The sequence below is a fragment of the Anas acuta genome, chromosome 1 (assembly GCF_963932015.1).
Source record: "Anas acuta chromosome 1, bAnaAcu1.1, whole genome shotgun sequence".
NCBI classification, from domain to species: Eukaryota; Metazoa; Chordata; class Aves; order Anseriformes; family Anatidae; genus Anas; species Anas acuta.
This window is the reverse complement of record NC_088979.1, coordinates 169,731,785-169,744,138: the sequence shown is the minus strand read 5'-3', so window position 1 is coordinate 169,744,138 and position 12,354 is coordinate 169,731,785. Positions and strand designations below refer to the sequence as shown.

Sequence of the window (12,354 nt, the reverse complement as noted above, 5' to 3'; positions counted from 1 at the left end):
CAAAGTTTGTGACTATGCCACTTCACTGTGCATTCACATAACACTGGGCAAGAGAAAAACTCAGTCATCATTTTGAAAGCATTTATCTAGCGCACTTATCCAATAAAATTACAAATCACTATAATCAAAGGAAAGTGACCATGATGCCTAAGAGGCAACGAGCCTACTGACCTTCACTTTGGCAACAGATTACCACCAGTCTTGATAAATGCATTATATGCAGGTTTTAAATGGGCAGAATTACCCGGGGTTAAATTTAGGGCTAGGAGCTGGGCTAGAAAAAAATAAGTCAAGCTGACACAAACCATAAGATCAGGATACCAGAATAAAGAAATCAGTGCTGCCACTGTTGGTCACCAGGGTGCGTTTCTAGTTCTGTGCGTGTGTAGGTCAGTACATTACATTTAAGACTTGGCAGCAGGCTGATTGTAAACCTGTCTCGGAAGGCCTGCTAAGACAGACCAGGTACATTTTGTTTGGGAGCAAGCAGAGGGTCCATTCAACAAGTTTTAGGTCAGAGTTAGAGCAAAGTTTAGTGTTTGTAAGGATAAATAAATTAATAAATAAGAAAGGAAAAATGCCTAGATCCAAAACAGGCTGCGAGGCTGTATGTGGCGTTATAGCCCATGCTGTAGCAGACCATGCTTAGGGTAGGTGAAGGGCACTGTGCTTCGGCTGTCATTAGGATCATGGTGTTAGAAAACGGCCTGGCAGTGGCTTGAAAGATATTGTAGCATCTAGCTTTAGAGGACTGATGCTTAGTCAAAAAAAAAAATATATATATATATATATATATATATATATATCCTTCCTTTCGCATTTTGGCCTCCTGAAGCCCTCGTGGGGGAGGGCTCGTGAGGCAGCTGCAGCGCCTCGCCTGTGGGGCAGCAGCCTTAGCCCGCGGGGCTCGGCCATGGCCCGGCCTCCCCGCCTGAGGAGCGGGGCGAGAGGACGGCGCCGGGACCCCTCGGGGCCGGCCGCGGAGCCCGATGGCGGGGGGCGCCTCTGAACCTCCTCGCCAGGGGACGCAGCCCGGAGCCGCGGCCGCGGCCCCTCCCGCCGGGCGGGATGCGGGGCGCTCGCAGGCGGCTGTGCTCCGCCCTGCTGCTCGCCTACGGCCTCTTCTCGCTCTACGCGGCCTACACCGTCTTCCTCCGGCCCCGCCGCCCGGCCGCCCCCCGCCCGCCGCACAGGGACCGCCGCGGCCCGCGAGGTGAGAGCGGCGGCCGCCCCCCCCGCACCCCGCTCCCAGCCGCCCGCCGCGGGCCTGCCCGGCACCAGCGGCACGGCCGCGGCCGGCATCGCTCCGACGGGGCCGGGGGGCGAACAACGGGCACGGCCCGGGAAGCCCGGGCAGCGCCGGGGGCTGAGGGGAGAGCGGGGCAGAGCCGTCCCCCTCCCCCTCCAGGGACTGCGCTGGCGGCCGCCATTTTGTCGGTGCCGCGGGCGGGCCGGGCGCCACCTTGGGAAGGGAAGGGAAGGGAAAAATGAACCTATCTGGGAAGGACATGCCCCAATTCTGCAATAAGACCCCTGCTTATCAAGCAGTTTGCACACTTCTAATAAAAATCACTTCATTTGTTTTCCTGCATGTCAGTTCATTTAGCGTGTATAGAGCTATGTCATCGGCATAAACATATTTTAAATTATTTTTCATATAAACTATGTTATACTGACTAAGAGGGTATTTGGAATTCAGGACTGACCAGATAAATTATAAATTTTCTACGTTTGTAAGCCCAGAGTTCTTATATAAGTTCTCTTTTTGGATTTCCTAGATATAGATCATGTTTCTTTGGGAAACGAAGAGTGGAATCCATGGGAAGCCGATGAGAAGAATGAACAGATTGCTTCTCAACAGAGATATGAAAATAACGTTAAGATGATAAAAAATGCAAGATCTCACCTAGAGCAAACCAGTCTTAGAGTGCAGATTTGGGGAAAAGCAGCAATTGGTAAGCAGATGTAATCTAGGCCTATGTAATCACAACTTCTAATAAATCTTTGCTTTTTTTTTCTTTAGTTGACTCTAATGTATGTATATGATTAAAATATGTGGACATCTATAAATGAAAAGTGTTAAAGAAATAGAAGCTATTACTCAAAAATATCTTAATACCAATATAAGAGTAGTTAGGTGCCAGATTCTTTGTATCAGTTCTTTTGGGAGCTGTTTTTCATTTCTATCCAGGGAAAGTCACACAAATGGCAGAGTTACTTTTTGAAGCCAGTGTAGTTTACAGAGCAACAGATAAACAGGCATCTTATTTGGTTAAAACAGAATAATTGTAACATTTACACTTTATGAACTAGAGCACTGTACAGTGAGAAATAAGGTAATTTGTGTACCATACAAGTATAATCACTGATGAACTTGAAAAATGTTCTGTTGTAGAAGATACTGAGAGACCTCTCTACATAAACTGGGGGCCAAGGTCCTCCTAAGGTTTTTAGCTACTGCTGAAGACATCTTGTTGTCTGTATAACAGCTTTTTCAGAAATGCGAAATTTCCAGTGTAAGTTGAACTTTTATGTAGTATTGTAGAACACGTTGGTATTCTGACATAAAATTTGGTGTATTTCACTATAGCTTAAGAGCAGTATGGTTGTCCTTAAAATGGAGATTAATATTTGTTAATTTTTAAGTGTTAACTGTACCAGAAAGAGATGCTAGCAGAAGTGATAGTGTGATATATCTTCATCTACTGATATTTTGACAGCCAAAGAATCTTTTAAAATGCCTTGATGTTTGAAAAATTCATCTTAATTACCAAATCATACAGAAATTAGGGGGGCAATGTCTGCATTATATAGGAAGCTTTGACATTTCTTAAGCAGTTTTTTTTTGTCTTGTTGGTAGTGTGGAGTAGGCAAGGTATGTGCATTCAAATTGACCATTATATCTTCATCATTTATGTAGGTCTTTACCTTTGGCAACATATTTTTGAAGGGCATCTTGAGCCAGCTGATGTGACTGCACCATGGAGAGAAGGAAGCCAAAAGGCAGGAAAAACATACTTCAGGTACTAGCTTTGTGAAGATGACTTAATCTGTGCAAAATTTAGCTTTCCAATGCATAGTTTGTTAAAGAGCATGATAAGATGCACCGGTGCATTATTTTGTCTATCAGAGTTGCAATTATTTTAATATCGGTTGCAAGTGCTTTAATTTTGTAGTGTTTTGATAACAGAGAAGTATGCATACAATTTCCCCTTTAATATTACCGCAATAAATGGTTGCATTAATGGAAAAACATACTTGATAAAACCGACAAATTTTAGCCCAAATGCACTGCTATTAAAAATCAAAAGCTATGAAGCAATTTCATCAGCTCTTTTGCAAAGATCTGTGTATTTGAAAGAACTGTGAAAAAAAATAAGAATGGTGCTACTGCACTCTTGGTCATCTCCTTCATGGAGATCAAGAGATCTTTCCATTCACAGACTCAGAGAAAGAATACAATAATACCTTTTTTCAGTAGGGAGCAATGCCTGTAGTGTTTTGCTGGTGGGAAGAGATGCTTTTTTTTTTTCCTAGATATAAAATCTCAAAAACAAAATAAATCCTTGACATTCTATCATATACATTGTCTTCTTGGCATGCGCAGAAGGATATTTTTCAAGACCTTTCATGTTAATAAGAAATAATTTGCTGCATGTAACTGAGACCATCACTTGACTGATGACGGGTATTTCCTTTCTGGTCTGCCTGTTTCAGATGAATAATAACCTCACATGGTCTGTGTATGTGTATCTGTCAAAGGAAGACTTTCATACTAGCATATGAATATCTTCTTGTTATATTTAGAGGTATTGGGGATAATAGCCTTTAACTTCAACTTGAACATAAAATCCTATGAAAATACAAAGTTTATATCAGGTACCAATATAGCAGCAGTTAATATTTGACAGGCTAGTAAGATTTTTTTTATGAAAATTACAGAAAATATGTAAATATAACTGTGATTTTAATGATTGGGATTTTGAAATAAAATAGTTGAAGTTCTACTTTTTAGTCAAATTGGAAATGATAATCTGTAGCTTTTTGTGACGACAAATTAGTATGATTTTGGCTGCTCAGTCATAAAAATATTTTCTGGAATTGTTGACTTCTTTATTGTCTGGCTGAGGTAAATTATCTCCATTTGATTACTAGATGAGGCTAGAGAGAGCTAGCTGAGGTGACATATTTGGAGAATATGTGCTGCTGTGCAGTTTTGTGGTAAGTCTAATGATTGTTAAAACATAGAGCTCACATGAATGTTTTTAAAGAACATCAGATCAGAAGACACAGAAATGCCAAAATAGCACTTGAACACACTTGCATGAATAAGCCCAATGCATATCTTTATGGTGGAAAATGCACGTTCTGATGGCTTTTAGGTTTTTACTCAGGAAGTTGCCTAAAGGATAGTGAAAGTATCAACTTCTACATGAACTTCAGGGACATTTACATAACAACACAGGTGAAGAAGGAGCTGCTGAGCTGTGATTTTTAGTGATGTGTTGGCATGTTCCTTCAAGAAGTAGGAAGAGTTTATCAGCTTCGTTGGCCTGAAGCGATTCACATCCTTCTCTCTCTTGTCATCCAGGAGGATGTTTGTAGAGAAGGTGTCAAACTTATCATTAAGTAAAAGCATTCCTAAATGTTTGTTCTGTTGAGAGTCACACCCCTCTCTATTTTAACATTCAGAACTTCTTTCCCCCGGGCCCTGATAAACTTGGTTGATTGTTCAACAGTTTTCTTCTTCCCCATTCTCCTGTCCTCTTTATGCAAACCACAGCCATTCGTTGCAGGTACCTGAATGAAAGCATATTTGTCAACAAAATCAATGAGCAAAGACTTCTTTACCTGCCATATGATTTCCCAAAGGATAGCTTGTGGCAATTCAGTTTCCTTAATAGCCTTCATTGATTATTTTTTTTGAAAATCCAAATACGCTATTTCTACTGGATTCCCTTTATCTGTATTCTTACCGACACACTCAATGGATCTCCATCAGATTAGTGAGACAGGCTCTATAGGAGCCGTGTTTATCTGCATGTGTGATCAGTGATCTTACTCTTTTTTATAGATTCTTCTGGAGAGGGAAGTCATGCTGACTGGTCTGTAGCTCCTGGAGTTTTCTCCAGATGTTTTTGTAGGAGTGGTGCTGCTTTTCATTAGGCATGGTGTCTCTTCATAACGACTGCTATGTATACTTTTGCCAGTAGTTCTGCAATTTCATATCCGAGTTTCTTCAGAACTTTCAAGTGAAAACCATCCAGGTCCAAGTTCTTGTTGTTGATGTAGTGCTTCATGTTTAGGACACCATGGGGAGAGTGGACAGGCTGCATTGTTTCCTTCTTGGATTGAGGCACACATTAAACAGTTATTTGTACTACTTCTCTCAGAGTTGTTCTCTTGATTTTCTTGTTTTTAAGTAATTCCTTTATTTCATATCAAGTATCCATGCTGGATATATTTGGCATGTTTTCTTCTGGTATGGTGTTAATTGTATTGCTGTTTCAGAGAGGCTGTCTGACTATCACCTTTGGAACCAGGTTCATAGGGGTTCTGAGACTAGCAAGGAAAAACAAGGACTTCGTAGGAAGCAAGTAATTTATTGAGTAAAAAATGTCATCTCCATATATCACCAGATACAGTCTATACAGAATCACAGAGTATGCCGAGTTGGGAGGGATCCACAAGGATCATCGAGTCCAACTCCTGGCAACCCAAAAAATTCAGACCATGTGACTGAGTGCACAGTCCAAACGCTTCTTAAACTCCAACAGGCTTGGTGCAGTGACTACTTCCCTGGGAATAGTGAGACTCTCCTAGTGCTACTGCACGTCTTAATTTAGTAGCTTCTGCAATCCCCCTTACATTTCCCAGTCCCTGTTGTATTCTAACTGGGAGTTAATATCACGACCTTAGTATGATGTTTCTGTACTACAGTATGGGATTTTCAGTGTTCCCCCTCCAGTGCAGTTTCATGCTGCTAAGCTTCACGTTTTCCTACACACCGACCATTGCTTCCCCACCTCTTCATCCTGTTACTCCTGTGAAGTTCGTAGCCTTACAGCACTGTGTCCATAGACAAAACCCATTTCCCCCAGGTCTCTTTACAAGGTGATCATCAAGGCAACTTCATATCCCACCCGCTATTTTAGGCATTTTGATGTTCTCTCTTGCGAATCTCAGTGATGAGGATGTCACTGTCCTTGTGCCCTACAAAGTCTTTTGTCACTGTATGTTTGGATTCAAGTATTGACCTGATTTACATTTGATCTGTTAAAAGTCTTAATTCCAAATCGTGTGTCTCCCGAATCTTGGCTCCAAGATGTGCCGCTCCCACTGAGGCAGCACCATGACAGCCTAACTCAGGTTTAGAACATGCTTGCTGAAGGTCAGTCTGTTCCAGGTATCCTCACTGGAGTAGTTTGTATGGCTTTTGATGTGAATTTTCTTCCTACAAAACACATTTGAACTGAAACTAGCTGTTTAGTCTCAGCATTTCAAGTTCATTCTCAATTAAAATTCTCTTATTCTAAATTAAGTATAGCTGGTAGTTGAAAAAAAATATAGTAATGCTGAAGACCTAGAGAGCTAACACTTCATTGATTCCTGAGGAGAACAAAAACTTTTTTTTGTTTGTTTTTTCTCCTCCACTCTTTCCTGAGGTGTGTAATCACTAATCCTTTGAGTTCAGTCAATAGTCTGTTAAAACAGCAGTTAACTGAAGAGCAAGAGCTGACAAACACTGGTTTGCTTAGTGGCAGTTCATAAAAGGCTGTTCATGTACTTGTACTTCAGATACTTTTAAATTATCAGTGATGTAATGATTTTGCTACATGATTGAAATGCCTTTGTTATATTTATTGTTTCATATATATTTATTTTTATATTGTGATAGATCACAATGTGCAATTTTATACTTACAATGTTTGTGCTACAAACTCAAAACCTGAAATTTGACCTGGGTCATACAAGCATCATAAGTTTACCTTTAGGTACCTACCTCTCATGTTACAGATTTTACAGAATATCAGATGATGCAGTCTGTTTTTTGGTTACCTTACCATAACCAAAATTTCAGAGAAAAATCAAACATCAGACCAGCCAGCTGTTCCTCACAAAGACACATTTAAGTAAAGGCAACTTTATTTCTGTGTTATAGCTGTAGTTAACAACAGAAATGGTTACAGATGCATAGGTATTTCATGGTGTGTTGTATTTAGTTTATTGAAGAAAAAAATCTTTGGAGTGTTGTAAGGATGATGAGGATTAAGGTCAATAATTTGTCTTAAGGATGTTTACTGTTTGTATTTCGGTTTTCACAGCTTCATCACTGGTCCATCTGTAGTTCCTGGCTACTTCTCAGTTGAAGCTGAAAATGTTGTGCTAGTTCTGAATGGAAGAGAAAAAGCAAAGATCGCTTACGCCACTCAGTGGTTGCATTACGCACAAACATTAATCCAGACTCACAAGATACAGCATGTAGCTGTTGTGCTGCTTGGAAATGAGCAGTGCAACAACGAATGGATTCAACCATACCTGAAAAGACACGGAGGATTTGTAAATCTGCTCTTTGTAACATATGACTACGCATTGGTAAATGAAGAAGATATTTTCCAGTGGCCTTTAGGAGTAGCCACGTAAGTGCTGTAGACACAAATTATAATTGAAACTTAATTGTTATGTGTGAGGTGTGGAAAATACATCTGAATGTTACTGCTAGTTCCCAAAACGATTATAGTAAGTAAATTGTAGAACTTGGTCCTGGTAATGCTTTTCTAAATGAAGCATTGGAATCTTTGGAAATTACATTTAACAATTAAAACAATAACATAGAAAAAGAAGGCTAGGATTTAGGGAGCTTTAAAAAAAAAAAAAAAAAAAAAGGAACCCGTGTCCAGTGGGGTTTTCAGTTTGATTATTTCTACTTCAGTAGATTTGCTCTTGAGATTTATTGTAACTGCTGATGTAATACGTGCGTGAGGATTTAAAAGATATTTATGACACAAGGATTTAAAAGGTATTTATGTAAAAAGGTTCCAGCTACTGCTTGTTTCAGACAGGAAAGCAGTGGTACTGGCAGTACTGTTTCTTAACCCCTGTTTTGGCTCTCAAAAGGAAATTGGATGGCTCCCATTTGGGATTAGTACACTCCAGTATCACAGTATCATAAACTGGCTTAAGTGCTTACTCACAAAACCTTTTTGTTATACTTAGTGCTCAGACTGTTTATCTGGAGTAAATACCTGTTTGGTTCAGTTAGATGTACTCCTTCCTGTTTACTCCATATTAACAGAGTTAATACTGTTGTAGCTACTTACTGTAGTAATATAAGAAGAAAAGAATTCAGGATTGTTTTCATAACTCGTGTTGTATTTGAATTTAGTATCTATACTGACACAGTCTGCAAATTGTATGGAGTAAGATCAGGTGCAAAGCTGGATGGGGTAAGATAGATCGGGTATCAGAATGGGGCTTTGCATCCCTTTTACACCAACAGTTGCAAAAATTGTTGTTAAAGTTATGTAAATGGGACAGATTTTCCAAGGGAAGAGGGAAAAGAAAGATGTAGGAAGCTGCAAAAATACTTGGAATGAAAAAAACGGTTCTCTGAGAGTAGGTAAATTAATATTCATCAGGTAGGAGAAGAACTAGGAAACGGCTGTTCGTTAAAAATATGGGATGGTCAGGAAAGTGAGTGTCTGTTCAGAACTATTAATGACAATTAAGAAATCACTATGAAAGAAAATAGAGACCACCTCTAAAAGCACTAAAGAGTTGGTATCAAGGTGTATTTTTTCTTCAAATAACAGGAAAGTAAAGAACAGTGATCCCTCTAAAATAATGACATTGGAAGGAATCTCTATCTTAATTTGAGAATGTTAAGGGGCAGAAAAAAAGGACTTCTTACCATTCATCTGTTCCAGACAAAAATATAAAATTAACTTTATTTAATGAAAAAGTTAGTGCCAGCCCTTCTGCTGAAGCAGTTTTTCAGCTGACCAAAATTCCTGACATAAGATTTGAAAAACCAGTCAAAAAAAAAATAATGAAAATGAGTCTAAAAAGATAGCATATAGCTCACATTGGATCCCAGGATTTTGCACTGGTTTTGTTGAGTCCTAAAAGCAAGGCTGAATAGCTTGTACAGCAAGCTGTTTAGTAGCCAAAGATTAATGAATGCAACCAGGTCACAGTGACATTTTTCCTTTGAGAGGTTACCAGTGTGTTTTCAGCTGATGAACATGCCCAGAGGGTCAGGTAACTGATGCTTCAACTCCGTAATTGTCTTTATCCTGGCCTCTTCAGTCAAAACCAGTGGTTGCATCCAGAACAGAGGATTTCAGAAAAGCGTGTCTCTGAATGATGTTTCTAGCATGCATACGTAATTTCTTTGATGTCAAGACTCAGTAGTCCTCAGAGACATTTGAGAAGAGAGTGGTTGGGACAGAGGGAATGAAGACCAACTTTTTGGACAGGACTTGCACTGCTTTGCTTATAGATGTAGATTGGTAACAAACAGGTGTTTTTAGTCTTGGAATCTTCTATGGTAAACGTGAAATAGCGCAAAATGTATTTTCTCTTGACATAAAACATGTCATTATCTAATGTGTACGTTGTTTTTACAGCTACAGAAATTTTCCGGTTGTAGAACCCAGCTGGTCAATGCTACACGATCCAAGGTCGTATCTATGTAATTTCTTAGGAACAGTTTATAAGAACTCTTCGAGGGAAACTCTAATGGAAATCCTGAAGCAGGATGGACTTGATAAGCTTTGCTGGATTGCAGCCAGAGAACAGTAAGACTCTGATTTACTTCACAAAAATACTCCAACATTTTTGCTTAGTTCATTATTAACAATCCTTTCTTGAATTAAAAAAAAAAAAAAACAAAACAGTGCAAATAAAGGTATCCAGTCATCCTTTGTATAAGACTTCATATTACAACCTTTCTATTTCAATATTTTAAAGTATATTTTTAAATGCCTCCAAAGATCTGTGTATACTACATAGAAAGACCGTCTGTCTTTTTTTTTCCTTACATACATTTGATTATGATAGGAGAAGAAATACTTGTCTTGCACCTTGTATGTCTTAATATCTTACTAGAAGAAAAAGGCAGCTATATTTTGCTGTGTTCTATGCAAGGATGATTTAATCTGAATGATATTACTCTTCATGGCTCAATAGGTAGAGCAGATGTCTTGAGTAACAGGAATAGGGCTCTGATAATTTTTCTTAATTTTGCCAAGCAACGCCTGTAAAATGATTGATAGTAGGCACTGCAGTGCTTAGGAAAACCTGTGCTACTCTGATGAAGAGTCTCAGGAGATGAGTAGTGTCTGGCATAAACCCTTACCTCACAGACATTTCTGAGGCACTCCAGGCAGACTGATGGTTAACAGATTGTTTAACATTCTAGAGCAGAAGGATGTAAAAAGCGAGCCTCTACTGATTTGAAGTATTTAAGACCAAAAAAATTCATTGGGAAGTCCATCAAGTGTTTCCTTGTATGTCTCGTCCCTGTATATCTCTACCTTTCATTGTAATGTGCGTGGGAAAAACATTAATGTTCAACCCCTTTACTTTCCTAGGTGGCAGCCTCAAGAAACAAATGAAAGTTTCAAAAACTATCAGGATGCCTTGCTGCAGAGTGATCTGACGTTGAGCCCAGTGGGAATAAATACAGAATGCTATAGGATTTACGAAGCTTGTTCGTATGGATCCCTGCCTGTTATAGAAGATGTAATGACACCTGGTGATTGCGGAAATTCATCAATGTACCACAGTGCTCCATTACAATTATTAAAAACCATGGGGGCTCCATTTATCTTTATTAAAAACTGGAAAGAGCTTCCTGCTATTCTAGAAAAAGAAAAAAAAATGAGCTTACAGGAAAAGATTCAAAGGAGAAAAAAGCTTATAGAATGGTATCAAAACTTCAAAGCATGGATGAGACAGAAATTCATTAATACTTTGGAAAATTCATTTCTGCCCAGTGATAAAGGATAAATTTCCCTTTTGAAAATCTAGAATAGATTGAAAGTTTAATTTCCATTAACCTTCCGAGGAAGCTTTTATTCAAAAAAAAAAAAAGAAACCTCACAAGGCAGGTGCATTCCTTTTGAAGTCAACAGAGTTGGGCTAGCTTAGCCAGGAGCTATGTTTGGCCCTCCATCCGTAACAATTTCCAGAGAGAATGTTAATATAGAGGGATGGTAGCCTGTAAGGGTGGCAACAACTTTATGACTGTTTTTACAGTTTCTGTGCTGGTGTGTAATGTGGTAAATTTCTTTAGGAAAATATCTTTGAGCATGTGAACTTGTTAAAAATCCAACATGAGAACAAGGGTTGGTTTTGAGGACAAGATAAGAAGGAAAGCTGTATTGTACAGAATAATGTATTATGAATGCTGAAAATTACCAGGTTTAACACAATCAGTAAGGTATCTCCTGGTAAGTGTTGGTTTTGAAAATGTGAACTCTTTACTTGATTGACATGTTTCATTTCCAAGAAAGTGGACATAAAGCTAATTAAACACTGTGGAATAAAAATGTATATTTCAAGGTAAAAACAGAGAATTCTTTCTTAGAAATATTACCTCACAATGTATTTCCCCTTTAATTTCAGATATCAAAATATCTTTCATTTCCGTGTAGTTTTAAGACATACCTTTCCGAAGCTCTGCTGAGGGAGCAGTCATTGCCTGCAGTTACAGCTGCACATCCTGAGCACTTGGCCTTCAACATAAACCCGCATGTGGCTTATCTGATTTCTAAAAATCTGCTGAAACCTATCAGCTCCAAAAGATGACAGAAATTCAATACTGCATGTTTATGACAGTTTTCATTAAATGTAGTGAAAGGGATCTGTTATTGTTCTTGTACATGAGAAATGAGTACGTGCTATTATCTTCTGTGTGTTTGGCTGAGCTGCTTTTCCTGCATGCACAACATTGGCACACCAAAAGTGGTGTAGCAGCCAGTTCTGTCTTTGAAAGTCAGTATGCCATATGGGTTCATTCTCATGTAGGAATCTAAAAGCCAGTGTGACTGTTCTGCTAAGTGATATTAATTAGTGTAAAAATCCTATCTAGTTCTGGAATATGTATCATACAAGAGCACTTCATTAGTATTTTTTTCAATTTTCTTGCATCTTTTCTGTTAAAACATATAAAAGCACTGGGTTTTAGTTCACTAACAGCAAATGATACACACAGTGGCTGTTCCAGATCTGCAGTAAGGTATGGCTCAGAGCACATATATTTTTAGGATCTTGCATTCCCAATGCAGTTAGTAGACAAAGAGATGTTCTCAGAAGACAAATAAGTTAAATTCAAATAAGCTAAACTGC

General features: G+C 39.0%; 1 protein-coding gene across 3 annotated transcripts; it reads left to right on the top strand.

Moving 5' to 3' along the window:
* The first annotated feature begins 442 nt into the window (after positions 1-442).
* RXYLT1 (ribitol xylosyltransferase 1) lies at positions 443-11,582 on the top strand. 3 transcript variants are annotated; one of them, XM_068669323.1, is made up of 6 exons: positions 443-465; positions 1,779-1,955; positions 2,921-3,023; positions 7,326-7,640; positions 9,630-9,800; positions 10,596-11,582. In XM_068669323.1, exons 2-6 carry the CDS (start codon positions 1,883-1,885, stop codon positions 11,011-11,013), a joined length of 1,080 nt encoding a protein of 359 aa, XP_068525424.1. In that variant the 5' UTR covers positions 443-465; positions 1,779-1,882; the 3' UTR covers positions 11,014-11,582. The 3 variants fall into 3 exon arrangements, with proteins under 3 accessions (XP_068525424.1, XP_068525423.1, XP_068525425.1); XM_068669322.1 differs by lacking the exon at positions 443-465 and adding an exon at positions 844-1,213; XM_068669324.1 differs by lacking the exons at positions 443-465; positions 1,779-1,955 and adding an exon at positions 4,156-4,221 and having other exon boundaries at positions 2,941-3,023.
* Positions 11,583-12,354: the final 772 nt, after the last annotated feature.

Coding starts and splice junctions, on each gene's coding strand:
- RXYLT1 (XM_068669322.1), top strand. CDS start 1,069: ATGCGGGGCGCTCGCAGGCGGCTGTGCTCCGCCCTGCTGCTCGCCTAC. Junction 1,214..1,778: donor GGACCGCCGCGGCCCGCGAG/GTGAGAGCGGCG, acceptor TGGATTTCCTAG/ATATAGATCATGTTTCTTTG. Junction 7,641..9,629: donor TGGCCTTTAGGAGTAGCCAC/GTAAGTGCTGTA, acceptor TTGTTTTTACAG/CTACAGAAATTTTCCGGTTG.